The sequence below is a fragment of the Morchella importuna genome (assembly GCF_003444635.1).
Source record: "Morchella importuna strain M04M26 chromosome Unknown Morimp01GS003, whole genome shotgun sequence".
Taxonomy (NCBI): domain Eukaryota; kingdom Fungi; phylum Ascomycota; class Pezizomycetes; order Pezizales; family Morchellaceae; genus Morchella; species Morchella importuna.
In genome coordinates, this window is record NW_025763400.1 from 372,473 (window position 1) to 398,852 (window position 26,380).

At 46.1% G+C, this 26,380-nt stretch overlaps 9 protein-coding genes across 9 annotated transcripts; 5 read left to right on the forward strand and 4 right to left on the reverse strand.

The window, feature by feature from the left end:
• Positions 1–1,035: 1,035 nt before the first annotated feature.
• On the forward strand, positions 1,036–3,624 carry LAJ45_01617 (uncharacterized protein; the record flags this gene model as incomplete). Its single annotated transcript, XM_046111210.1, has 3 exons — positions 1,036–1,669; positions 1,844–1,989; positions 2,089–3,624. The coding sequence occupies 3 exons, from the start codon at positions 1,036–1,038 to the stop codon at positions 3,622–3,624; spliced, it is 2,316 nt and encodes a 771-aa protein (XP_045975154.1).
• A 1,812-nt stretch (positions 3,625–5,436) lies between these two features.
• LAJ45_01618 (uncharacterized protein) lies at positions 5,437–6,749 on the forward strand (the record flags this gene model as incomplete). Its single annotated transcript, XM_046111211.1, has 3 exons — positions 5,437–5,771; positions 5,888–6,635; positions 6,702–6,749. 3 exons carry the CDS (start codon positions 5,437–5,439, stop codon positions 6,747–6,749), a joined length of 1,131 nt encoding a protein of 376 aa, XP_045975155.1.
• A 967-nt stretch (positions 6,750–7,716) lies between these two features.
• Positions 7,717–9,808, forward strand: LAJ45_01619 (uncharacterized protein; the record flags this gene model as incomplete). The annotated part of the gene is made up of 7 exons (XM_046111212.1): positions 7,717–7,758; positions 7,849–7,875; positions 7,963–7,976; positions 8,053–8,239; positions 8,322–9,173; positions 9,233–9,695; positions 9,771–9,808. The coding sequence occupies 7 exons, from the start codon at positions 7,717–7,719 to the stop codon at positions 9,806–9,808; spliced, it is 1,623 nt and encodes a 540-aa protein (XP_045975156.1).
• Positions 9,809–10,341: 533 nt separating this feature from the next.
• On the reverse strand, positions 10,342–10,722 carry LAJ45_01620 (uncharacterized protein; the record flags this gene model as incomplete). Its single annotated transcript, XM_046111213.1, has 1 exon — positions 10,342–10,722. One exon carries the CDS (start codon positions 10,720–10,722, stop codon positions 10,342–10,344), a length of 381 nt encoding a protein of 126 aa, XP_045975157.1.
• An 884-nt stretch (positions 10,723–11,606) lies between these two features.
• On the reverse strand, positions 11,607–13,991 carry LAJ45_01621 (uncharacterized protein; the record flags this gene model as incomplete). Its single annotated transcript, XM_046111214.1, has 13 exons — positions 11,607–11,743; positions 11,804–11,959; positions 12,013–12,049; positions 12,104–12,300; positions 12,356–12,490; positions 12,546–12,665; positions 12,725–12,809; positions 12,870–13,051; positions 13,109–13,158; positions 13,356–13,503; positions 13,571–13,700; positions 13,755–13,789; positions 13,859–13,991. The coding sequence occupies 13 exons, from the start codon at positions 13,989–13,991 to the stop codon at positions 11,607–11,609; spliced, it is 1,545 nt and encodes a 514-aa protein (XP_045975158.1).
• Positions 13,992–16,510: 2,519 nt separating this feature from the next.
• LAJ45_01622 (uncharacterized protein) lies at positions 16,511–17,378 on the reverse strand (the record flags this gene model as incomplete). Its single annotated transcript, XM_046111215.1, has 3 exons — positions 16,511–16,637; positions 16,710–17,141; positions 17,200–17,378. The coding sequence occupies 3 exons, from the start codon at positions 17,376–17,378 to the stop codon at positions 16,511–16,513; spliced, it is 738 nt and encodes a 245-aa protein (XP_045975159.1).
• Positions 17,379–18,696: 1,318 nt separating this feature from the next.
• LAJ45_01623 (uncharacterized protein) lies at positions 18,697–19,815 on the forward strand (the record flags this gene model as incomplete). Its single annotated transcript, XM_046111216.1, has 2 exons — positions 18,697–19,423; positions 19,640–19,815. 2 exons carry the CDS (start codon positions 18,697–18,699, stop codon positions 19,813–19,815), a joined length of 903 nt encoding a protein of 300 aa, XP_045975160.1.
• A 1,584-nt stretch (positions 19,816–21,399) lies between these two features.
• Positions 21,400–21,897, reverse strand: LAJ45_01624 (uncharacterized protein; the record flags this gene model as incomplete). The annotated part of the gene is made up of 2 exons (XM_046111217.1): positions 21,400–21,641; positions 21,702–21,897. The coding sequence occupies 2 exons, from the start codon at positions 21,895–21,897 to the stop codon at positions 21,400–21,402; spliced, it is 438 nt and encodes a 145-aa protein (XP_045975161.1).
• Positions 21,898–22,394: 497 nt separating this feature from the next.
• LAJ45_01625 (uncharacterized protein) lies at positions 22,395–24,171 on the forward strand (the record flags this gene model as incomplete). Its single annotated transcript, XM_046111218.1, has 4 exons — positions 22,395–23,352; positions 23,410–23,624; positions 23,779–23,884; positions 23,939–24,171. The coding sequence occupies 4 exons, from the start codon at positions 22,395–22,397 to the stop codon at positions 24,169–24,171; spliced, it is 1,512 nt and encodes a 503-aa protein (XP_045975162.1).
• Positions 24,172–26,380: the final 2,209 nt, after the last annotated feature.

A 26,380-nucleotide genomic window follows, 5' to 3' on the forward strand; every position in this document is an offset into this window, starting at 1 on the left:
TCCGGTTTCTGAAACTCTCCATGTTCAAATTCTTCTGTAAAAGAAGGTTGTGTCACTTTCCTTCTCCGTGGGAGAGGATCATCTGGGGTTAGAGCGCCAAGCATATTTTTTTATCGCCCTGCAAAGGCAAGGAACCTTCGAGGTCAGAACAATTGGGAACGCAACAATTCATTCTTTACGAGCCCTTCCTCTTTTTCTCGGTAGCAATTCAAGGAAGCTGCAGAACAAGCCAATTCAACTGAACACACGGCCATTATTCTCATTTAGCCCCGCCGCCCCGCCATCATCTTCCCTCCCTCCTGCTCACCCGACGCTGTGGTGTCTGCTTGGCCTTTATCGGTCGTCCTTTTTTTTCCCGCCAGCGATCCGGCATCGTTGTTGCTTCGTCGACGCGGGCCGCGCGACCTCTCGCGGTACCATCCGTTCGCGCGCCTCTGCGAGAAGTGCTGTGCGTGAGTGAGTGAGAGAGTGTGCATGGGTGAGAGAGCTCTAGAGTCTAGAGTTGCATGAAGTGTGAAGGCCTAGTAGGAGAGGCAGTGAAAGATAAGATAGAGAGAAACAGAGAAAGAGAGAGAAACGGATAATCAGGCGGACAGAACAGAACAGAACAAGACAGGACAGACAGAGCCTTTTTTCCCATCGTGTTGGAGAAAAGGCGGGTACTGCAGCAATATTAATTATAAATCTTGCTCTGAATAGCTCGCCAAAAAAGCGAAACGAAGCTAAAGCGTTCTGACAAAGGGGAGAAAAAAAAGAAAAAAGAAAGAACATTTTAAAAAGGTTCTAACTAACCTGTGATAATTTTTTTAAATTTTTTTTTCTTTCCCTTATCTTACCTCATACGGCGTATTTTGGAACGAATAGAGCGTCTTTCTTCTTTTGTTTTCGCTGGGCGGAATCAAAGAGGAACATCTTTTCCTTTCCAAGCAGTCAGTCCCTTACAGTTCCACGAAATACAAAAGCAGTAACGACCTTCTACTACTCTTGGTTACTTCCTCTAAATAGAGGCTCTATATATCGATAATTCTACTAAGAATGGCAGAGCCAGCTACAACAGCTGCAGAAGCGGAAGCTGGGGTCCTGCGAAGCTTATTAGAAGAAGGCGAGGATCCTCCAGGTACTGGTGATACAGTGGACATCTCAATCATGGCCAAAGACGTCCCGGTCACTTCCTCTGCTCCCACTTCTACTGTTAACGTTGCTGTGGTCCCAATCGATGTCGAGCTTAACAGCCTGGTTGCTCAGCAGCATGCCGCAGCTCACCAGGCGCGGGCAGCAGCTGCGCTGGAGCAAGCTGATGCTGCTGAAGAGAGACAAAATCAAGATCAGCAGCAACAGCAGCAGCAACAGCAGCAACAGCAACAGCAGAACCAGCAGCAGCAACAGCAGTATCACCAAGATCCTACATCACCACAGCTTCAGCAGCAGCAACAAATGCCGCTGGCTTCGAATTCTCCCCCACCTGCTACTCCTGCGCAGGGTTCACCACGACAGCCAGCTGCATCTGCTCCGCAGACAGCACCTATCGTAATACCTTCTTCGACAATAGATATGGAAGATGAGACGTCATTGACACCTGGCTCTCCCGACTTGACGTTGTCATCCGTGCCACCAAGCATGAGTATTTGTCTATGTCAGCAGCCCGCTCGCATACCAAGACCTCGAAACGGTAGGGCACCCTTGGACATTGTTTCTATCTCATTACATGACATTGTTTCTTTGTCTTTCTCTCTCTCTCTCTCTTTCTTTCTTTATAAGTTACAGAGGGAGTTTTGAGATCACCGGGTTGATTGTGCACCACACATTGTAACGAAGCTAACATGCAATCCTTCGTATCGAAAAGCTTTCATCTTGTATCGACAGCACAACCAGGCGGCCGTCGTTGCCCATCACCCGGGAAAGCCGAACCCCGAGATATCAAAGATAATCGGCGAGATGTGGCGTACAAGCCCACAGGATGTCAGAAATATATGGCAGAAGCACGCGGATGTTTGTTTGAACACTTAATACCCACCTGCTATAAAAGCAGGCATTTGAGATATTGTAGAATTCCTTGGCGCTGACGACTTTCTGGCGCGCCCGAAATAGGATGAGAAAAAGCAACATCTTCTTCGATATCCCGATTATCGATACCAGCCTCGGAGAAACGGTAAAAAGAATGCCGCGGCTGCAGCTGCTGCCTTTTCATCTGCCGGCACGGGTGGTGCGTTGTCACCATCGATTGAAACCACGATATGCTCGTTCTGCGGCGGCCGTACGGGAACGCTTTCTACACCACAGACTCCCGGTACCCCATCTTCTGCGGTTCCTAAGACCCCGAGATTGCCGCCACCGCCACATATCTCCAGGCCACCCTCTACCGCACCTCCGCCGACGAAGAAGAGACGGACAGGGAGCTCTGAGGACCCTATTCCTCAGGCCAGCCCGGAGGCAGGCTCATCTAGTGGGGTAGGAGTTGTTGACCAGGTTGGCGTAGAAGCGCTTCTGCAGCTTGGACACCTCCAAAATGAGGACGAGTCAAATGCTGTGGTTGTTACAGAACTTCAGACGCCGATCAAGAAGCGAAAACTGAATGAAGGCTCCCCAATGACTGGCATGATGGGGCCAGGTTCACTACAGCAAAGTTTCTATACTCACCTCACACAGTCTGCGCATGATCCAAATATTGACCCATTCCTCCGGCAAAATGGACTCGAAAGCGAGTCGCCTACAACAGCCACAAGCTTGGATCACGAGAGTAATCTGGCCGCCACCTCGCACTACCATCAGCTGCCCAATTTTACACCTCAGCTGCCGGACGCATACGTGATCAAGTCTATCCCCATTCTCGAGAAGATCAATGCATTCAGCAAGATCTGTAAACCCCTCCCTTCTATGTCTGGGCCAGGCTTCCCCCGTCTACCCATAGTTGCAATCGAAGGTGAAGACGTTGAAACAGTGACTGAACTATTCCATGCCCTTGCAAAGGACATTCGAAAATCCGAGCCGATACATGTGATTGACGAGCCAGAGCTATTCACACCTACAGTGGCAGAGGAGACAGCTGACATAGAAGGACTTCTCATCCCCACCAGCCTTGACTCTTCTAGTACTGCCTCTCTGGTCCCTGTAAGCAGCACCAAGGACAAAGACCGCCACAACGACGACGACGATGCCGCGCGATACCTCTCTCACGTTGCTTCGTGGCGGCGGCGCTGCGCTGAAATCAAGAAGGCCGTGTCCTCTCCCCCGGGAGGTGACGGCGCCGCCCCCGTGACGATGAACTTTGGGGAGGATTCGGCCGTGGATGCGCCGAGCGTGGTGCTGGTCAATCGCTACATGGTTTCGCGCAGCGACGTTGCTGCGGCCAGGTTGGCGGCCGACGGGTTGACGCCATTGCAGCATTGGCAGTGGTGCGCGACAGTATGGAGAGGGTGCGTAGGCCCGGACATGACCATCTATGTCAATCCTGTGCCTGAGGGCGGAGTCCGGAGTGAGGACGCAGTTGAAGTGCGGGATAGCGGGCGGATCGTGTTTGTGCGCAAAGAAGAGGGGGTTCGAAAGGAGTGGGACGAAAAAATCGTGAGGAGACTAGGGTTTGAGGTGGGGGAAGTAGTTAGAAGTCTGAGGGGATTCGGTGCGTGAGATTACTGCTGGGAATATATCTGGGGAGGTTTTTTTTCTCTCGTTTCTTTTTTTTTCCTTGAGTGGCCGGTTCTGGTTTGGTTTTCCTTTATGTTGAGTAGTGTTAGTTGGGGGATTTTCCTTGTTTCGTGTTCCTATTTCCACACACACACATCCCCCATCTTGGCTTTGTTTTGAGTCTATCACTATTCTTTGTCTAAGTATTTCCCTCTCTCACCTCAGACCTCAGACCACCTCATCCCCTACGACTCCTATCCTATCCCCCATCTTGTAAGTAAGCTACAAGTACGTATGTACCACTACTCCACCACATCATATACATCTCCTTGGCGAACCTACTCTATGCTTCCTTATATTTATCTATTTATTCTATCTATCTTTGTGGGAGGCTAGCTCTTTTTTCTTTTTTTTTTGTCATTGATGGCTTTTTCTTCTTCTTGGTCGAGTTGGCTTAGCGATTTATTATTGTTATTGGCACTGGTTTCTTTTTTTTATTATATTATTCTTATCTCTTATCTTTTTATCTTGATTGAAAAGAAAAAAAGAAAGAATCGATTGGGTCGTATCGTATATAAAGGTGAGGAAGGAGAGGGGGGAAAAAAATGAGGAAAAGGTTTTATATATGAAGAGGCGTACTCAAGCGGGACATACCGAGTGAGAGTTGTGCAAGGAACCGAGTGATGATCCATGCCGTTCTCCTAGCTAGTCCACAAGCCCACAAAGCCGATAATTGCATTGTCTCATTACACTCAACCCAACGAGCAGCCGAGATTACCTTTACCAGGGGTTTGTATTTCACGTGTCAGCGCAATCAGCGAGCCCAGCCAGCCAGAAGTATTATTGAGGCACAGTGGAGAGTACGGCAGTGTGGGGTAGAGGAAGTGGGAGTTGGGACGTAACAGCCGGGATTTCGGGCTGTTGTCCGTTGTGTTTAATTGAGTTCTGGGTTGAGTTGGGCTGGGCTGGGTGGGGATAAGGTTTTGAAAATGGAACTCTCAAGGACTTACCCTCAACTATTTAGAAAAGCTTCAATTGGGCGAACCACTCACTCTGCTAGAGTTCCTACAATATCTAGATCTAATTACTCTACTATATGTCATAGTTGCGCCTCGGGTCTTTATTCTACCCCTACACATTCACATTAGACTATACCCAACGTCCATATCCCGGCCAGCCCGAGTCACATCCGGGCTGCTTACCCCATGTCCCATGGCCAAACTGCAGCCTCGGGAGTCGGGGTGTTTTATCTCCCCAGAGCAGTGATCGGATGTGTCAGCCAAATTGCTCTCTACCTGCTGAGTCAGTGGGAGCGTTGCTGACATTCGATTACTCTGCGCTGAGTGAGTGAGGGAAGAGCTTGCTTGGGCTTGGGTTAGGCTTGGGTTGGGTTGGGTTGGGTTGGGTTGTGTGGGGAGGAGCGGTGTCGGGCTATTTGGTCGGATGGATACCTGACTACTGGAGTTGTAGACGTTTCTTCTTCTTTTCTTCTCTTGACTTCTTCCTCCTCTCTCTTGGTTTCTCCTCTTTCTCTTCTCTTGATTCTCTTCTCTTCTTGCTTCGACAACTACATCTCTGCTCTGCTCTGCTCTGCTCTGCGATTGTTCTGTATTCCTATCCTATCCTATATACTTCGGCATTTGCGGAGATACTTAATAATACTCTATATCTTTACTACAACCCCCCCATTGCTACTGCTACTACCCGCTACTATTCACAACTACATTTCTCTACCACTTACTGCAGTAACTGTCTCACAACCCACCTACAACCACCACCGAAGCCAATCCATCCCCACCAACAGCTCGCAACATAATGTCGTCTCCCCCTCAACCCCCCACCAGCAACGACCTCCTCCTCTCCCCCACGCTCGATACGCCCCCACTCCCCGCCCTCTACTCCCCCAGCCCCGCCTCGGGCTATTTCCCCATGTCGCGGTCTGAGTCGCTCTTGACCGAAGACGGCACGGCATCTGTCCCACCCTCGTGCCTGTCGCCCGCCTTCACGCCGCCGGCGACAACCCCGGGGACGCCGGTGCTGGGCGCAGCGAAGGGCGTGCCGATCGAGGAGGGGGCGACGGCAACGAGGCACCCGAAGTTGTTGAAGGAGCTGCCGGAGGTGAATTGTATTGTGAGAGCGAGGATTCCAACGTATGTATTCGTTTTTGCTTGCGAGTTATTTCCATGATATTATTATTATATAGAGATTTTATATAGAACTACATTTTTCGGGCTCAATTTTATCTAACGAACCCTAAATCAAACAGCACAACTGGTACTGAGATCTTCCTGCACCTCTACCAGAACAGCATCGATAATAAAGAGCACCTCGCCATCGTCTTCGGAAATACCATCCGCTCAACATCACTCGATGCCCCGCGCCCCGGCGAGTCCGAGATGGACCGTATGATCCGCGGCGCCTACACAGGTCGCCTCTTCCCCGGCCGCACCACCAGCCGCTACGACGACTCGCCCGCCATCTCGCGCCCCGCAAGCGCTGCCTCAAACCACCACCCCACATCAACCCCGCTCACCACCGCAGCTAGGAACAGCGCCCCGCTTGTCCGCATCCACTCGGAATGCTACACGGGCGAGACGGCGTGGTCAGCGCGCTGCGACTGTGGCGAACAGCTCGACGAGGCCGCGCGTCTCATGGCCCTCGACCCCGCCGGCGGCGTCGTCGTCTATCTGCGCCAGGAGGGCCGCGGCATTGGCCTCGGTGAGAAGCTTAAGGCGTATAATCTGCAGGACCTAGGCAACGACACTGTGCAGGCAAACCTGATACTGCGGCACCCGGCGGATGCGCGTAGCTATGGGCTTGCGACAGCGATCCTGAAGGACCTGGGGCTGCGCGATATCAGACTGCTGACCAACAATCCGGACAAGATTGCAGCGGTAGAGGGACCCGGCAGGGAGTGTAAGGTGGTGGAGAGAGTGCCTATGATTCCGTTGGCGTGGAAAAACATGAAGGGCGGTGTGACAGGGAAGGAGGTGGGGGAGTATTTGAGGACAAAGGTATGTTTGAGCTTCATTTTGCTTCAATTGGGTGTGAATCGTGAGTACTGATGGATTGTGGTGTAGATTACGCAGATGGGACATCTGTTATCGATGCCTGCCGGCACCGAGTGATGTCTTATGCTCCTCCTTCTTTACCTTTTTTTCATCTGTTCCCATCTTCCCGTCTTTAATTTATTATGTTTTGGGGGACTATGACCTATACCCCGAGCGAGTCAGTCATTTAGCCCCCTACTCCAGCATTATCATTGATTATCATTGTTGGCCCTCTGGCAACATTTTGGGAAAGTCTTCCTTAGAGGCTAGAATGGTTGGTGGGCCTTTTTTCTTTTCTCTTTCTCCCTTTTTTGTTTACCTCTTCTCTATTCATATTTCTCTCTTCTATATTTTAAATTTTCGTGTATATGCTGGTTCGTCACCCCTTCCTCACACCCAACAAACATGTATGTGAAGGAGGATTTTACATACTGTATCTTTCCCTTTTTTTTTTGTGTTTTCTCTTTGGAAAGAGTTTTTTTTGAAAAAGAAACTGGCGTTTTTGTGTGGTGCTTTTTTTTCTTTTCTTATTTCCTTTCTTTTTTTGTGGTTTTTTGTTTACCCCCTCACCTGTTAAATTTTGGTGGAACCGCTGGTGGGAGAGGAGGGGAAGGGAAGGTGGGGGATGGGTGATATTTGGCGAGGAGGGATCTAGATCAAAAGAACCTAAAATGCGAATTGTTTATCATATCCATGTTCTGTTCACAAGAGTACTCTAGATGACTAGATTGTCGGCGATGCTATCATTTCCCCTCGTGAGATGTTGCACGGTGCACCTGCAGCCAACCAACAGGAGGGGTCAGATAGGGATGAGGGAGGGGCACACGACGACGACCATATTGCAGAGCCGCACTAGCAAAGAAAAAAAAAGTTTTGAACCCCTCCTCGCTCTGGGCTTGCCCCACCACAACAACCACGAACGAGTACTAAAATCCACCCCACCCCATTTCTTTCCGTCCCTTCTTCTCGACAAACCCTCAGCCGTTTGTTCACAGCCAATAATTCTCTATACTCTTTTCCACCGGTCCTCCTATAAGAAAAGGTAATGCCTGAAGCAGTTGAGAATGTTGGATCTGGGCCCGAAGTGGTATGTATAAAAAAAACTTTAGCTGTTTTAAAGTTTGTGGTAGTAGTTCCTTATCTATATATAACTAACTCGCCCTCCCCCGCCAACTAGGTCGCCGAATTGTTCGATACCGTTCTGGTATAACAAACCTTTCTCCCAAGTGCTCCAGTCGCCTATAGAACTAGACTTACGTTTTTCTTCTTTTCTCGTTGTTTTGGCTGCTAGGTTCTCGATTTCGGGTTTGTTATCCTTATCACCCCTGCCAAAATATAAGGCGCTGTTTTAAGGAAGGGTTCTAATTGGAAAGGGAAATAGTTCTCAGTACTCCCACTTGATCACCCGTCGTCTGCGTGAGCTCAATGTCTACGCTGAGATGCTCCCGTGCACCCAGAAGCTCAGCCAGCTGTCATGGAAGCCCAAGGGTATCATCCTCTCTGGCGGACCCTACTCTGTCTACGACGCTGATGCGCCGCACGTTGACCCTGCCGTTTTCGAGCTGGATGTATGTTTTCTATATACTCCTACTCCACCCAAGCTTCACTCCCCTCGGTCTCAAATTATGGGGGCGCTAATGTCAATCATAGGTTCCCGTCCTCGGCGTTTGCTACGGCCTCCAAGAGATCGCCTGGAACCACGGCAAGAACGTGTCCGCCGGCGAGCGCAAAGAGTACGGCCATGCCGTTCTGAACGTGACCCGCCACACCGACGCCGCCCCGCACGTTGACGTTCTCTTCTCGGGTCTCGACGCCTCGCTCGAGGTGTGGATGTCGCACGGCGACAAGCTTGCGTCGCTGCCGCCCAACTTTGTCACCATTGCCACCACCGCGAACGCCCCCTTCGCCGGTATCGCACACAAGGACAGGAAGCTCTACGGGATCCAGTTCCACCCCGAGGTCACGCACACGGCGAAGGGGAAGGCCATCATTGAGAACTTTGCCGTCAAGCTGTGCCAGTGCCGCCAGAACTGGACCATGGAGCGCTTCGTCGACACGGAGATTGAGCGGATCAGGGCTGTTGTGGGCCCCACTGGGCAGGTCATTGGTGCCGTCTCGGGCGGTGTCGATTCTACGGTTGCGGCCAAGCTTATGAAGGAGGCGATTGGTGACCGCTTCCACGCCATTCTCGTCGACAATGGTGTCATGAGGTTGAACGAGTGCGAGATTGTGCACGAGACCTTGACAAAGGGATTGAACATCAACTTGACTGTTGTTGATGCGAGCGAGGAGTTTTTGGGAAAGCTGAAGGGCGTTACTGACCCCGAGGTGAAGAGGAAGATCATTGGAAACACCTTCATTGAGGTCTTCCAGAGGGAGGCGGAGAGAGTTGTTAAGGAGAGCGGCGGGGCGGTGGACTTCTTGTTGCAGGGAACTTTGTATCCTGATGTCATTGAGAGTATCTCATTCAAGGGACCCAGTGCCACCATCAAGACTCACCACGTAAGTAATCGCAATTGCTCAATGAAGGGGAATATGTAAAAGCTGACCGAGTTATACAGAACGTCGGAGGTCTCCTCGAGAACATGAAGCTCAAGCTCATCGAGCCCCTCCGCGAGCTCTTCAAGGACGAAGTCCGCGTCCTCGGAACCAACCTCGGAATCCCAGAGGACCTTGTCTGGCGCCACCCCTTCCCCGGCCCCGGCATTGCCATCCGTGTCATTGGCGAGGTCACCCCCGAGCAGGTTGCCATTGCCCGCAAGGCGGACCACATTTTCATCGAGGAGATCAAGGCCGCCGGTCTGTACCGCGAGATCTCGCAGGCGTACGCTGCGCTGTTGCCCGTCAAGGCTGTCGGTGTCATGGGTGACAAGAGAGTGCACGACCAGGTTATTGCGCTGAGGGCGGTCCAGACTACAGACTACATGACTGCGGACTGGTACGACTTTGATGGGAAGTTCATGAGGAAGGTGGCTGGGAGAATTGTGAACGAGGTTGATGGCGTTTGCAGAGTTCTTTACGATGGTGAGTTTTCTGAGTCCTGAGTTTTTTATGGTTTCTGTTTGGAGCTGTGGTGCTGATGTGTGGTTTGTGATGTAGTTACCCAGAAGCCTCCAGGTACCATCGAGTTCCAGTAGATGCAACTGGGGCTGTGTGAATTTAGAGATTTCCTAGTTTCCTTCCTTCTTCTATCCGTTTTCTTCCTATGTTGGCTTCTTTGTTTGTTTCTGGGTGGAATGCAGAGCATATTCGTTGCTTCTTTTGTTTGGTTTGTAGAGATAGAATTGATACTAAATCCCGACCATTCTATGGCGTTCACTTGTGTAATTGCGCTTGTATGAGTATTTCCAGGGATGGTATTATGAAGATGTGCTAATACGCCTAGTGTCCATTGAAGAAGCCTCCAGTAACAAGAGGTGGCGGGGGGGGAACAACTAGAACTAAAACTTCTCCTCTCGGAAGAATAATGACAAAAGGCTGTAGGGTGTAGAAAATACATGTTGTAGGCGCCTAGCCCTGCTTGGCAAGATTTCCTTCAAGTACCTTGCCTCCTTCTGGTTACAATAAGTAACTCGATGTCGACATAAAAATAGCCCATTTACAAAGAGACCCGGGGAGAACCTCCCATACTCCTTCCAACCTGCGCATGCAGCCAAAAACCAACCAAAATCTAATTCTTCCTCAAGCGCAGATCCCTCAAGGGTGCTCTCCCCCTAGCAGTACCACCGGGGGGCCCAAACGAACGGGTGGTGTATGTTATAAGCTTGGTGATAAACTCCAGCACGCGGTTCCAGAAGGCCTCAAAAGGGCCCCCCTCCACTGGCGGCCGCGCCGGCTCCTCGTAGATAATAAATACGGGGGCAATTTCTGTAAAGCGGGCATAATAGATTATTTCAGAGGCCTGACGTTGCGGGTTGCACCAGTCCCGCGGCCGGGCAGAGGATCTGAGCAGCTGTGGCCATGGATAGCTCGCGGTCGAAGGGAGGTAGTAGCTGTTGGGTAGGATGTTTACGCTGTTGCTTGAGCGGAGTTGCATGAGCCGGTTTTGCATTTTGAGTAGTAAGCAATTTCGGTGGTTTCTATGTTGGTCTTTTGTGGGGTCTTCTGGTGGGGGCTTGGGAAGGGGGCTTGTGGACTATATATATATGTGTGTATATATAGGGTAGGGCTGGCGAGATGAGATCGAAGTTTCGTAATGGGCTTTGAGGATATCAGTTGAGAGATTGCTCCGTGGCAGAGATTTGGTGCTAACAGCTGTAGATAAATATAGACGGGACGCTAGAATAACCGAACATTAATCGTGTTCAAACTACCAATGATGACACGAATTGATATCGATATTTACTATGTCTTTTGTGGTTTGCGCTATATAACCATGGACTAGGAGTGTATTGTTTATATGTGATCTGAAGAATCTTGCTCTTCTTACCCTCTGGAGGATATACTGGGATTTACAGGGCTTCCGATTCCAAAGGCACCACTTTTTAGAACCACGGCTATCAATAAATGGTACTTCTAAATCAAATCTTGATAGTTTGGTATTTGAACACAAGCACTAACACGGACGCATATTAGTGCGAGTGATAATATATGAAGGGAAATGCCAGTCAACAAGTAAGCTGATAAATATTGGTTTACCTAAATTATGGGCCTGTAGATTCGTTAAGCGAATATACATGTATTTTTAACTCTCGCTCCAGCTTGGCACAATATTCCACATTCCGAATCGGTACCCTACATATAGTTTTGCATTCAATTTATTATGCTACTCATGTCAATATATGTGGCCTGACTTGTTTTATAATAAATCGGTACGTCTTCATGAATTTGTATCTAAAGATTTTAGAGTATTCTAGATACAAAAACACCACGAACTAGCTAGATCCGCTCCATTAGAGTTTAGAGTAGATAAACAGCAGTATGAGGTACATATATCTAAGGCTTCTTTCCAAAGCATACAATATTGCCATCAGAAGTTGACACATATACACGACCGTTGCCGAATGCAGGACGCTGAAACTTTGCACTTTTGATTCCACTAGTGGGTAAATTTATTCTTTGAAGCACTCCATCTATTTAACATTCAGCTTCTGTTGGTGTTACAATGCCAGAGAGATGCAGTGTCAACTTACTGACTGGAATAGCGCGGTACGCATTGAGATCACCGTCGCGAGTTGTAAACCACAATATGCCTGTCCCTGCAGCCCCATCGAAACTGGTTACAGTTGGAATACCTGTGCCAATATGGCTGGCAGTATTGTCTGACCGAGCTACATCCGTAAGTGTGCCTGAATCAAAATTAGTCTATGGATCATTTTAGCACGTTTAATTGGAACATTACCATCTGGATTAAATTTATAAACACATATTGGGCTCGCCTGTGGGAGTATTATTAGTTATTATAATTTTAGTGGTCAGTAATAGGTTCTTACTGTCCCGGCAGTAGATATCATCTTTGCATATATATACCCTCCTCCTTGGACCCCAGGTAGGGGATATGAAGCGACGGTGCCATATAAACCTCCAGGAGCGGACCCTATTGTTGGCATCACGATCGTTTGAATGACAGCATCGGTTCCTCCATTTCCGTTCTTGAACCCTCCCATATTGTTCATGTTAAGAACATACACTGAATGTATCCGTATTAGTTTCATTACCCAATACATGGTTGGTGGTTTGTTTACTTTTCCCAGTCTTTCCTCCCACAATGCCGATAATGGGAGCAGTAGCAGCTGAAAAGGATGCTGGGTCTAGAATTGTCACCCCACCAGCGCCTATATCTCTCAAATCCGGGTCTATATTGACATAATCATATGGGCCTAGTTATCATGTTAAATCCTTTCTTTCATATGTTCATGATATTTCGTTACTCACGAAAGTGGTCTTGGGGAGTTAGTTCTCCTGTCGTCATATTAACCTTAATGCTGACAACAGAACCTTCCAAATTTTTAGGCGGTGTGGGTCCTGGTACCGCAGAGGAGTAACTGCCAAGCACTGATGTTTTCAGAATAATTAGTCAAAAATCCATGTATCCATATGTAGGAAGATCTAACATTTGCCATTTCCTGTGGCTACAAAGAACCTGTCTGCTCCATCACTTGCCATGGAACGACCGGACTGCCAGATTCCTGCCTCTCCCTATGTTCATAATTTTGTTAACCTCTTGAGCAAGTCACTGAGTTTGTAGTCAAGACTGACCCCACCGCCATGCCAGGTTCCATCCTGAGCAATAGAGTCTGGTCCGGATACCGTGGTCCAGATTGCATTTATCTTCGGTGTTCCAATGTCAGTACCAACTATATATCCCGTAAAGTTATATTGCTCGCAAACACCGCCAAAGGCTGCATATACTGTGTTCCCTTTAATGATGAGTGAAGTTCCTATGAGACGTCAGAAGGCACCATATTAATTATAACTTGTTAAGGTAGAACTCTCACGCTGGAGATGGGTTCCACCATGAAAATATTTATCCGGTGCCTGAAGAAACCTATCAGCTTTACAATCAGAAATTGAGATTGAAGTAAATGACATTGTCTGCAGGATTGCCATCAAGCATTACTGGATAACCAGGACGATCCGCTAAAGTTAGCGCATCAACTGCATACAGGAAGTATCTGAAACGGTATTAGTTCACGTTGCTAGCTACCTCCCAAAAGATCAGGTGTAAGTGTATATATCACATACGCTCCATTGAAGACACCTTTAACAGTATCTTTGTACCCTTTCGCATAGAAATACAAAGTATTCGTCTCGCGCTTTATTATTGGAGTCCCAGTTATACCCACTGTGCCACGAATATCTGTGCATGGCAGGTCCGCAACATCGAAAGGATCTTCCAATCAGAAAAATGTCAACATGGAGCGGATAACGATTTTATTAACACAGAATGTGGAACTAACCTCGAACTTTGCGCTTGTTTATAATCGTCCCGGTGGCCGCATTAAGAACATATACCCAGTTTGTCTCAGAAGCAGCAATGACGACCTGGGGGCCTTCGGAAGGAGTGTATACAAGCGGTTTCGCCAGAAACTAGTAAATCTTAGATGAAACCACGGGTCGAGAAGATTGTGGGTTTGGGCTTACTTGTTCAGTGACCCCAGAGCCTGGCACCGATCCGCCTGTTAAAGTGGTCCATAACAATCCTACGACGTATTAGTGATGGCTTTTTAAGTTGGTTTCATACATACCAAAATTGGTTGAATCAACCACTGCAGGGTCCATTTTGTGGTTTGGAAGGTATCCACTCTGAAGATCATCTGTACCTCCCATAATGTCAATATCGGTGAGAGGAGATATTGGTAGGGAGATTTTGACCTGCATCTCGAATTGAGTCTGTCGCCTCCTGTGAGTGAACAAGAGCAAATAGCGTAGTTATTGTAGATAATAAAAGTTTAAAGAATAGCATCTTGGAAAAAAGAGGAGACTATGCTATATTTGTTGCGTACGTGTCTAGCTATGTACGTACTAACTGTAGGCTCAACGTACTACCTAGATCTATAGGTGGAATTCTCAACGATATTTAAACCGTCAAGAACAGATGGAATATTGAATTTATATTGAGTCAACTATAATAAAAGACTGCCCCCAAGTCCTTTCATCCAGGTTTAAAAACTATTACAAATGCAGGTACGTCAAAGACTAAGCTTTCCTTCCGCGTTTTCGACTCAACTTTCTCCCGTGTTTATAGAAGAAATGGTATGAAATCCGGCTGGCTACATATATAATATATGCATAAAAAGACCAAAAGTTTTTGTTTCCGATTGCATCGAGTCTGACACCTTGGATGATGAGGGCGAAGCCCACAGCGGGTGAAAACGGGATTACCCATATGGTCATAAAATGAGATATATGATTACAGTTATCATTTTTGTTTGGAAACGTACGGGAATTGCCAGTGGCGTCAAGGAATATACCATATAAATTTGATTTCAGATTGGAGGACAATATCACACTCGGAGACATCAGAAGTCACTCGATGTCTGTAGTATATTCTTGGCATTCATGTATCTACATGCATGTGGTACATGTAGCTAGGCTGCAAGAGCTAGAGTAGAGGTTGCTATTTCTTAATATGGTATTATCTGGTGATAAACTTCTAGACAGGCGTCTAATTGCTAGTAATTCTCTGTATTAAGATCAATTTAAATCTTCGCATGCAATTGCAAGGTATGGTGATACTCGAGCTGCTCGTACTCTACTCAAATAAGAATTATGTTGCTCCCCACACCTCTGGAACTGTGCTCTCTGAGTGAAATGGTCTGATGGGGCTCATGACACGAAACTTGGTAGCTTGTGCGACGATACTGGACCACCGGCGTACGTTCCCGGACACCAGCGACATATGCATACTAGTAAGAAAGTTGTACCCCCTCTCACGGCAACTACCCACTGGACTGTATAGACTCAAATTGCAAAGTTCCTCGCAGAACACAAGTTAGTACGCCTTCGAAGTAATTGACATATACATAGCCGAATATTTACATATTATCATTGGCATAATGGCAATGGAAATGATAATTTTAGTGTAGTCTATATAAGCCAGCGTGAGAATCGATGTAGACAAACGCAGCATAAGTTGCTCGAGCCCGCTTAAGGGGGCCTCACTCATGAACTACATTATCTGAATATCATTATTCCATTCATTATAATATATAGTTTACACGAAATACTTAGTAGGAATCTTCACCCTACCCTCCTATAGGCCTAATGGGCTGATCAATAAGCGCGGGCGAGCTTGGTACCTAGCATTGTGCACTAGTGACGTTACAATGCATAAATCATGTATACAGTCTTGAGTTTGATCCATCGTGATCGGATTCTGAGTTGGCCATCTAAGGATTATTTCGTAGTCGTATATACTTTGTGCTCAATAATTATCATGAAATTAGTTGTGTTACCATCCAAATGAACGTTAACCCAGAGACATTTCTAGTTTGTAGTACGCGCACGTGCGCGCAGATAGTGGCATAGCTATATGTAATTAACGGTATATATGGGATCAGGAAATCTCTCGCAGAAAATAGTTATAGTGAAACCTCTGTTGATGTGATTGATTTCTTAGCAGGTCACGTCTTGAAGAGCACGCATGTAAATCCAACTAGCAAAGATAGTTTAACGGATTTGAAGTTGGTTAGTTTTGATAGTATAAACCTGGTATGGTATCGATATGGGGCTTTGGGTATGGAGCTAATATTGACTTCGTTCGAAGTAGAGTGGACAAGAAAATCATATATTGTCTCTTTACTTAATTTGAAATTGGCACCGCACTTCTGGAAATATCCGATCTCCGTTCGCCTTCATGGTACGGGTTGGGGCCGGGTTGTTACTAACAGCGGATATACATACCAAATTAATTGAATAATGCCCGGGATATATTATACGTGTAATTAGTGATGGGCACGGGACGAGACGAGCGAGATATGGGCATGTCTCGTCTTGTTTCGTTCCGTAACTTATAGGTATTGTCAAGTCCTGGGATCTCACGAAGGCTTCGACAAAGTCTCGAGGTCCCGGGCCGGGACTTAAAGCGAGAATACTCTAGGCTCACTAGTACCCGCTTCACACACCTCTCATGATATCTACATGTAGTAGGTGTACCAAACTAACTTCTAGTATAGTGAGAGAAAGTGCTAATGGTTTGGTTGATTGACCGATGCATTTATATGGAAAAAAGGAGCTTTATTTTAACATTATGCCACCTTCGGTGACCTCTTCCAGGCCTCTTCATCGACTTCTCCGCAAAATGTTTGCATGTTACTGGGGTCCGGCTCGAGATTTTTAGAATGTTGTCTCGAGACATCTCGTCATATGTCTATCAATAGATAGTTGGTGGTATATTACTAAATCGATTTCTCTACTTCGTTCCTCCCCTCCCGAAGGTATTTCCCCAGGATGTAGTAACTCGGCTCTCTCATCTCTCCTCTCCGAGTCATCTTCGGAAGAGGCGATATCTTATCGACCGCATAACTATTCAAGGGCACCAGGATCAGCTCCGTTTTTTCTCTTTTTTTACACCTTCACTAAACTTTCAAAGCTTACCCATTGCGGTGATAGAAACGCTTTGCGCCCACATTCTCAGAGAAACACGTTAACATAGCTTTCGGCATCCCAACGGCCCTTCCATAGTCCTCTGCAATATTCATCAGAAATTTTCCTAGTCCCTGGTTTTGGCTGCTTTGGGCAAGTTGAAGCTCGTAGATGTATATCACATGCTCTTTTACTTCTTCTGTGATCATGAACGAGAGGAATCCAACTATTTTACTTGGATCTTCCTCGTCTTCCCAAGAGTCTTGGTTTCCCTCTTCCTCCAACTCATTGTCTTCCTGCCCCTGCCCCTGCCCCTGTTCTTCGTCATGGTTCTCATTTGACATTGCCGCATCCTTGGTGCGTAAGAGTAGGTACCGGATTGCAGGATGCCTCATTTCATTCTTCTTCTTAACCGAAGACCAACCCATACTACTCCTCTTGTACCTAATAAATCACGTTAATAACACAATCGTTGTCCGCTCTAAAAAGAAGATACCCATACACATCTTGCAAGTTATCTCTCACAAGCTCAAAGCATCTTGTGAATGCAGCATCGGACAACGATGATGATGTCTCCAATGTCACAGAATGTGTCTCGTTACCTAGTGTAGACGGGAGGTACCGAGCTCGCAAGGTAAGGAGGGGAAGCTTGTTATGCGATTCCAATTCTGATGGTGACATTTTCGTATGAATATCTGGGGTGCTGGAGACGTGGTGGCTTCTGTTTTGATGCTGCTGCTGCCAAGTCTTGCCAAGTCTTTTGTTTGAACGTCATTCAGAATACGAGCGAGGTTTCTTTGTTGAACAAGTGTTTGTCCAAAGCACAGAATATGGAAATTTCGATTATCCGTCAAGACTCACATTTCATTTCAGTTATTGATAGCGTTTGAGTGTTTCTATTTAGTCGAATATTTCAACTAGCCGTGACCATGTTCAGAGGCGAGTGAGATATTATGTCTAGTTTTCTAGCCATGGAGATTCGGAATGTGGAGACGAATGCGATCCATGTTGAATCGGCCGATGATGTAGAACTTGCTGTCACGAACCTGAGGTGTCGCTTGTCAGATCCAGTGCAGAAACGTGCAGATACATGTAACCGCTTGTGTTGATGCATGAATTGAAAATATCTATTAGAGGGATAACTCATGTAACTAATATAATATAGCCACAATCTACATGTAGTAAAGTATTTTTAATGATAATTAGTATTTAGATTAGCTAACCGTAAGATATAGACACTCGACTGTGCCAAAACCTCATCCCCAATGTGGTGGTATATATATCATATAGCCAACTTTATAGGTGCGGTTCTGGCCCCCTCATACACGGCAGGCCCGCAAAGACTCGCGATCGATGACTCAGAAGTTTGCAAGTATAGAGAGAATAGAGGAAAGTATCGACCGAGAGACTCCGAGATTAACATTGCGTGTAGATTTGGTGGGTATCGGCGAGCTAATTATTTTGAGTAAATGGGTAGCAGGTAAGTAGCCATATTAGGAGGTATCTTCTTGGCACGAGTGATCTTCTGTGATTATATTTTCTTCATAGTAATGTGAAACACCGAGGTTTGATCAAGCACAGTTCAGGGGGTCCGATAGTAAAGAATGTGAAAGGCAGGAATTGAGAGAGGATAAAATATTGATGGTGGTGTACATGCGATCTATATATAATCCTGGTACGGTTAACACTCACTTTCAATGATCCATTATACGCAACAGGCTCGGTAGCATAGTTGAATAATGCGCCCGATCGAGTATCAGTTGGATTTCTGCTTAGAAATTTTTTTATTTTTTACTGCATACGGGGAATGTAGGTAAATAAAGTAAGTGTTAATTACAATTACATAATGTGCACGTGGTAAAGTACTTGTGTATATATGTGCTTTTATCAAGTACACCAACCACTCCACGCTTGTAGGAGCATCCCGATCTCTTACAGAAGCGACATTCACAATATCTACGAGAAGAAAACTTTCTACTAATCCGTCCTCATGCAAAACATGGATACGATACCACTGCTTCCAGACTCCTGGTCGCCAACACCGGTTGAAGTTGTAGATGATATAGTTGGCTTCTTGATACAGAACCCAGAAAGAAGCTTTGCTGAAGTCGTCAATCCTAATGTTGGATCCGGACTTGGGGGGTTAGGTATAGACCGGGGAGATACGGTAGTGAAGCTTTCTGTTACTGGAAACCCCTTCTATGCTAGTCTCGATGCTGATTTTCAATTCGAACGAAACATACGAATAGGGGTTCCGCAGGATCAGAAAGACGTACTGGGACTCGAGGCAGGGATGGTGGGGATTTCTCCTAGTAGGATTATCCTACATCACAATCCCAAAATTGGATATGAATCTCGAGAGACAATAAAGGATGCAGGGTCTCACACAACAGGGTCTAGAGAACTACGAACACGGGCTCATTTAGAGCTCACACCCATGAACATCAGAGGAACCAGGGACCCGCAGAGAACTGGAGGCGGCATTGGTGAAGCTGTCATGGGAGGTTTTTCGAGGGCTGCTCCGGAGTTTGGTACTCAGGTTTCGGGCATGTTTGATACTTCCGACAACTTGACCCTAAATGACCAGGTAGATAGTCATGTCCGTTTAGCACTTTTTAAAAGAAAGCCAGAGCATGACTATAGAACCCATTGGCAGACAGAAGATGAAGGCGAGGGGCAAGTTGACAATGGCAATTGTAAAGAGGATGAGAAGGAAGATGAGGAGGGTAGGAATACCTTGATATTTAAAAAGAAAAATAATAAACTCGAGGTAACGTCTAAGATTTTGTTGTGGTATTTACAATTGTAATGCATGGAAATGAGCTAATCAAAGGGTTTGTAGAAAAAGAAATCAAGTTCTGGAACAAAAAAAGGAGACAATTCTACCAAGATATCCAAACAACGAAGCCGTCATAAGAAAAATAGACTTTTGTCAGCAACAGAAATCGCCCCAGCCAAATTAAGGAATAAAACACCTCTACCGTCAGCGCCCCGCTTAGAGAGGCTCAAGATTAGTCTTGGTGAAGAGATTGCAGACTCCAAAGGCTACTTAGAGGGCTGTTTGGTTTACGACGACTTTGGAAGGAAAGTTATGGGATACAAGCTGGATCCATTCTAAGCCAGCGTATGGGCTGGGTATTGATAGTAGCTGGTTGATTAATCGTATTGCATGGTTGTCTTTTCAAACTAAATCTCCAAATCCGTCTACCTGTAGTATCGAAAGCTAAAAACACCCAGAGAAGTGACTGACTAGTCACTAGACGTAACACAGAATCACTAAATATAATCTTGTTAAAGCGAGTCTTAAGGCTTCTGACTCGAATTGAAAAGGTCACGACGGCATGTCGCCTGAATTGCAGCTGATAGTATTTGTGGTTGGCAACGATAACTCTCCCTTTAGAAAAACTATCTACCTGGAATATTCAATCATATATTTGCACTAACTTTTATTTGGCTTGAGATGCCTTCCAAAAGACCGTTGTACCCCATTATCAAAACGCTTACTAGACTACATATCAATAATAGATATAAAGTAGAATTTCTTTTCTCAACAAGCAATTACATGGCAGCGATGTAAGCTACCGTCCACTTTAAAAAACCAAAGACTTGCTATGAATTAAACAAACAAACAAACAAACCAAATTTCAACCACACATGTTCCCGAGTGATATTTCATGATACACTACATTACAATCATATGATATCACTCGCCAAGTCTTTTTCTCTTGTTAGATTACCTTATACTCGGTGTTGACGAATGGAATTAGTAGAGGTCGGGATCTATAGGCTTTCCGGATGGTATGAGTCATGACGCAGATGGACGAGGAGAGTTATGGTTTTAGTATCTTTCGGCCTTGATCATGAGGGTTGCGTCCCTTCAGGGTCTGGTTGGTTGATTAGGCCAATAAATATGTGTCCCTTAATTCAGGGGAGGCTGTACAAACATATAGAAGTGATTGTGACAGGTTGTCAACACGTCGTGGGAGATTAAGGGAAGGAATCCTGCTCGTTGTGGGGGACGTGCTTTGTTGGGTTTTTTTGGGGCGTGTAGGTCTTCACAAATGGGTGGATAAGCCGTTGCTATATATATATAGTGAGGATTTAAAATCGAGCTTTGGTGGCTATGTGTTCTGGCGGGACTTGCCGCGATGTTGTACTTGTTAATTCATAAATAGTCTGGTTGCAGGGTGAAGTAGCTTTGAGGCAAGGCCCTATATCTTCGGAAATGATAGATTACTGGGCTTCAATCTATTTACTTAAGGGGCAGAGCACTAAGAGATAGGACAGACAGAGAGGTCTACTAAAAGAAGGAAGAAATAAGGAAAAAAGAGAAGAAAGCGGCGATCGCGAGGAAGATGATAAGTTGATGCGATCTGATCACTAAATCCAATCCAAAATTTACACTACGCAGAAAAATAACCTCCGTAACAAAATTCTACTTCTCAGCGAGGCTAAGCGGTAGTAGAGCTTTGAAATTCCCCCATCTTTTGGGGCTTCAACTTCACGGGAAATCACTCGACCGTATCATCCATAACCGTATCTATTCCTATCCTATCGCCAAAAGTGGCATACAAATAGTTGGATGGATAATATAGCTGACGAAAAGTGAATAGAAAGAAGGGAGGAGAATGACGCCTAAATTTAGACTGTAGCAGCAAATCAAGCACTCACGCCCATATATCATTCTCCTTTTAGTCTCCGCTTAATTCTTGTTCTCTACCCTCGCTGCGCTCTGGCGTGTGATGTTTTTAAGACGTGAACTCTGCGCATTTTGTACCATAATCCTCGCCCTCACAAACTTCCCTGCGTTCATCGCCTTGAGCCTCTGAATTTGCAGCTTCGCATCCTCATTGCATATCTTAAGGATCTTGAGCTCATTCTTCATGCGCTCATCCTTTTCACTTGCCTCCTTGATCTTGGCCTCCAGTTCCGACATTGAGCAGTCTAGTTATAGAAGCTTAATTGAGGACCAACAACATTTATAATCTAACTGGAGATACGTACGTTCATCACCCAGGCTCTCAATTCCAGGCAAATCCATCGCCTTCTTCAACAGTATAGCCTTAATCTTTGTCCCTAACGCTGTGCGAAAGGCAATATGGTGTAGTCTGTTCCAGACACCCATGCGCAGGTCGCGAACAAAATCAAAGCAATCGGAACGGTCGATCTCCCATTTGAGGGTTCCGGGGATGTCGTGCATATCGATGAACTTGGGTACGATGAAGACCTTGAGATTGGTTACTATGGCACGTGGAAACTCTTTAGTTTTTTACTTGTGGAGAGGTATCGGGGAGGGGGGACAAACAAAGGTAGGTGTGGATAATCTTTTGGGTTTGGGAAATGACTATTTTGCTGGCCATTTTGTATATGGTTAGCTGGTCTGGTGGGGGTGTTGATAGACGTTAGATTAAATTTGAGATTCTTGGGTTTCTAATTTTTTTCTTTTACAGAGAGAGGTTTGGAGATGGTTGGGGAAAGTCAAGAAGTGATGTTTTTCTAAAAGGTTTGGATAAGAATTGGGGGGGGGGGGGGGGGGGCTCGGCCGTGTTAGCTAAGTCACTCCCAAATTTCACATTCAATCGGGAGCTCCCTTCCCGATTAACCACAAAATCCCGCACAAAAATAACATTTCCTACCCACCATCATAAAATCCTCTAAACAAGAATCAACCAAGCTTAAATATCATTCTCATCTACAATGGACGTCAAGGTGGATGAAGTCAAGGTGGAAGTTGAAACTGCTGATATCCCCCAAATGGGTGACCGTAGTACTCCAAAGTCAAACTCCAAAACCCCAAAGGAAAAAGCTCAGGATTCTAGAGATACCGATAGCACATTCCCAGAGCTACCGGCCAGTACAGTCCTGCTAGAAGACATACCAACTGTTCCTGATGTACCAAATTACGCCTCTGGTACTACTATCATGGACGAAAACATGTACGACAGCGACAGTACCATCACAGATCCCGATATGGCCGATTACCTCCTTGCTATTCGGGACACTGACAGTCCTGATATAGCTGATATACAGAACACTATCAATCCTGGTATGCGGAATACTGCCCTCCATTCTGCCGCTCGAAACAATGTCGGTTCTATTGTTCAGGATACTGTCAATCATGCCATGCAGAGCACCATCCATCCCACCATGCAGAACACCGGCGTCAACCCTGCCATACGGAACATGGTCAATTTTGCCATACAGAATGCTATCAATCCTAACTTCGATCCTGCCATCCAGAATAACATCCGCCCTATCGTGCAGAATACCATCAGCTCTACTATGCAGGACGCCGTCAATCCTGCTAACGCATTCGGTGCTCTCGTGGAGCCTCCCGAGCCATACAAGTCTGCGCTTCCCGATGCCGGCGAATCTGATAATGACACAACGATGTCTGAAGTCGCTGAAGAAGCCGACCAGGTCCGATCTTCACCCTGTAGTTCTGAAGTTGAAAACGGAATAAGAGGTCATAACCCTATGAGCATCAGTTGGATCGTGCACTCAAGAAATACTGAGCCTAGTCGATCGTCGTCGGCAATCATTGACCCTGCACCCGGTCTCAGCAACGCCGCGGACTCCTCAATTGCCTACTCGCACGCGCAGTCCAGACCCGCTGAGCTCCCAATTGTCCAGTCCCTGATTCAAGCCTACATCCGTACATAACTCCTCTCACCATCTCTTCTCTCACTTACTAATCCATTCGCTCGCCCAGTTAATACATTCCACATTCTCCTCCCACTCGAGTACATCACCACCGAGGACCTTCCTGGCGCCTACAGCTGGAACGCACGACCCTTTAAGACATTTGCCTTCTTCCGCGAGCGCAGCAGCAGCACATGGTCGCCGGAGGAGCTGTCGCTGTTCACCCGCGCCCTTGGAAAGAGCGTGTGTGCGCTATGGGACCCGTGGGTGGAGCTGCCGGAGAGTGTGAGTATGAATGAGTTGTATGATAACTTTCTGATGCCTAGGTATAAGTTGGAGATGAGTCAGGTAAATTTAAGGGAGAAGAAACCGTTCTCGGTGGGTGCTTAATTTCATATTCTGAAAATGGCGGAGTGGAAGTGCTGAATACGGTAAACAGAGGTGGTACTCCATGCACACTGGCGAGGAATGGTGCGCCGCTATTCGTCCCCATGTCCAAGTCCTTCAAAGAATCCCCGGTTTGCAGCTCCCCGCTGCCACTGAATGTAATTAATCTCACCCCCTTCTCCTCTTTTCCACGCACAACTAACACACTATAGTGACCAAAGCGCACAAATTCGTGAAGCTCAAAGAGATGACCATGGCACTAGATGACACGAGCGAGGAGATGTGGGCCGATTCCTGGGACCGGCTGACTCTGAAACGCAAACTGGACTTCTATCTCACGGGGCTGGAGGGTGTCGATATTGCGGAGTTGAGGGCACAGTATACTGCAGAGGAGCGGTTAGTGAGCGGGAGGCCCAGAGATCAAGAGAGGGAAATTGATCTCTAGGGGGTCGTCGGCCTAGATCTGTCTTGATATTTCTGGCCTTGTACGAGTGATATAGGATTGCTTGTTTTCGTACTTTGGATCCAGATTTTCGTTGATCGTATTGTGTATAAACAACCCAAGACGAATGGTATTAGAATTGTAAAATGACAAAGCTTGATGTTTGGGTTTTGTGTTCTCTGCTCTAATAAAACCTTAGAAAATACACGCTGATATGGGGGTATAACTGAGGATTTCGACTTCAGGGCTGGGCGAGTACAATTATATTTACCTAGAGAACATCTATACAAGATAGGACAGATAAAGATCAATAACCTGTTGAATAGTAGTGAGGATTCTTGTACTATAACGCTTAAAACAAATAAAGACCAAAACAGGCATCTTTATAGTTACAATATTGATATTCGTTACAGTACCACACTGGCTGTCATCCCGGCCACATGCTACATTTGGATCCTTGATTCTAACCCAGGATGGATATCTAATATTGTTTCGACCCTCATTAGGTCAAGTACAGTTTAACTAAACATCCAAATTCGGCCACTCAACCATTTGTTAAGTCCTTAAAAATACCAAGTTAGAAAAATGTACTTGAAGAACACTTTCAAAAAGAAGTTACTGTCTACCGATCGCGGGAGGACTCGAACCCCCAATCTCTGGTGATAGACAAAGCCGAAAACCAGCGCCTTAACCATTAGGCCACGCAACCATGAAGAGAATCGGTTTAGAAACATTTTAGTTTAGTTTAAAATTATACCCTGTCATTATGGCTTGGTAAGGTGTTGATGGACGGCCCAATACGGAGATATCTTTGTCTCTCCTAGAATATGAAGACTTGTAGGGGCTGATTTGTTTATGCGGACGATATTTTCGGTATTCTGAGTCCGGCATTAGTTTGGGGTTGTTCGATTGGCTGCCAGAAGAGTTAAGGACTTGGCAAAATTCACTAGGAGGTCGGTTGGCTTCTTGATCGAACTACTGTGGGCATAGTTGGATTTGTTGTAATCGCTGAAGTCGTGATAAAAATCTAAAAGATTATAGATACGATATAAGGTGCTATTAATATATTCTGAGGTAGATACATCACAACTCAGGTACACACTATACACTCCGTTAGGATACCACTCCGGCGTCCAGAGCTCTTCATGAGTAGAAGTACGTGGTTTAGATGGCGCTGGGAGGAGGAGTCGGGGGTAACGTATGCACAAGTACATTCGACCCAGTGGTGGTTAAGAGGAGAGAGATAGTTTGATTTTCAGGATATTGATGTAGGCGTTCAGTGCCGTTGAGGGATTGATGTGTGCAAGCCAGGTACGTACAGCAAAGGGGATAGGAATAGCCGATGATTGCTCTTGATGAGAGGGATAAATGGTCCTCAGTGGTCGGTAGTATCATCTCTTTCAGGTGGGTTTCTCCTGCCGGATAGCTTCTACATTCTCCTATATTTTAGAAATGCGAATGAAAAAGTTTATTATAAATATAAACGCAGAATAATTCCGGAGATAAGTAAGCAACTAACATGTGCTGCTACCGGGATTCTTCCTTAGCTAGCGCTTGCTGGCGCAATGTCTTAGGATCAGGACTTCAGAGTTTTATTGCTTCTGTACTACGCCGCTCCCGAGTGCAAGAGGATCGACTTCAGGGTACACGTATACGTAGATAAGGAGTCAGTCACGTATGTACAGAAGTACCGGCACATACGTGACTGCAAGAGGAGCGTGGAATGAGATCAGGAGAGGCAGGAATATTATAGATAGTTACATTTTATAGTTCTGAATCATCAAGGAGAACGTGGCGTTTCGAATCACGGAGAATCACTTGGTCGATTGCTTGCATTGATAGATTGATTTGACGGAGCGGAATATCACATGTGCCAAATTATAAAGTACATGTACCATCGTGTACTAGCACATCAGTACGGTTGCCTTCACAAGTTCAATAGAAGTATATAATTTGCCTACATTCTCCTTTCTTTTTTCCTATTAAGTATTTATTTGAAGTTATTGTTTCTCGCTCTCATGCTCATGTTTTATCTATATCCCCGCATGTAAAACATAAAAAAAAATACATGTAAATAAAGACCAACAAATAGAAGAAAAGCTTCGTGGAGGTTTAACCCCCCTCCTCCTATCTGGCAAACGTTCTACTGATAGCTAGGCCGGCACATTCCCAATTATACTAGTACTGGTGAAACTTCAGGATAGAATAAGCG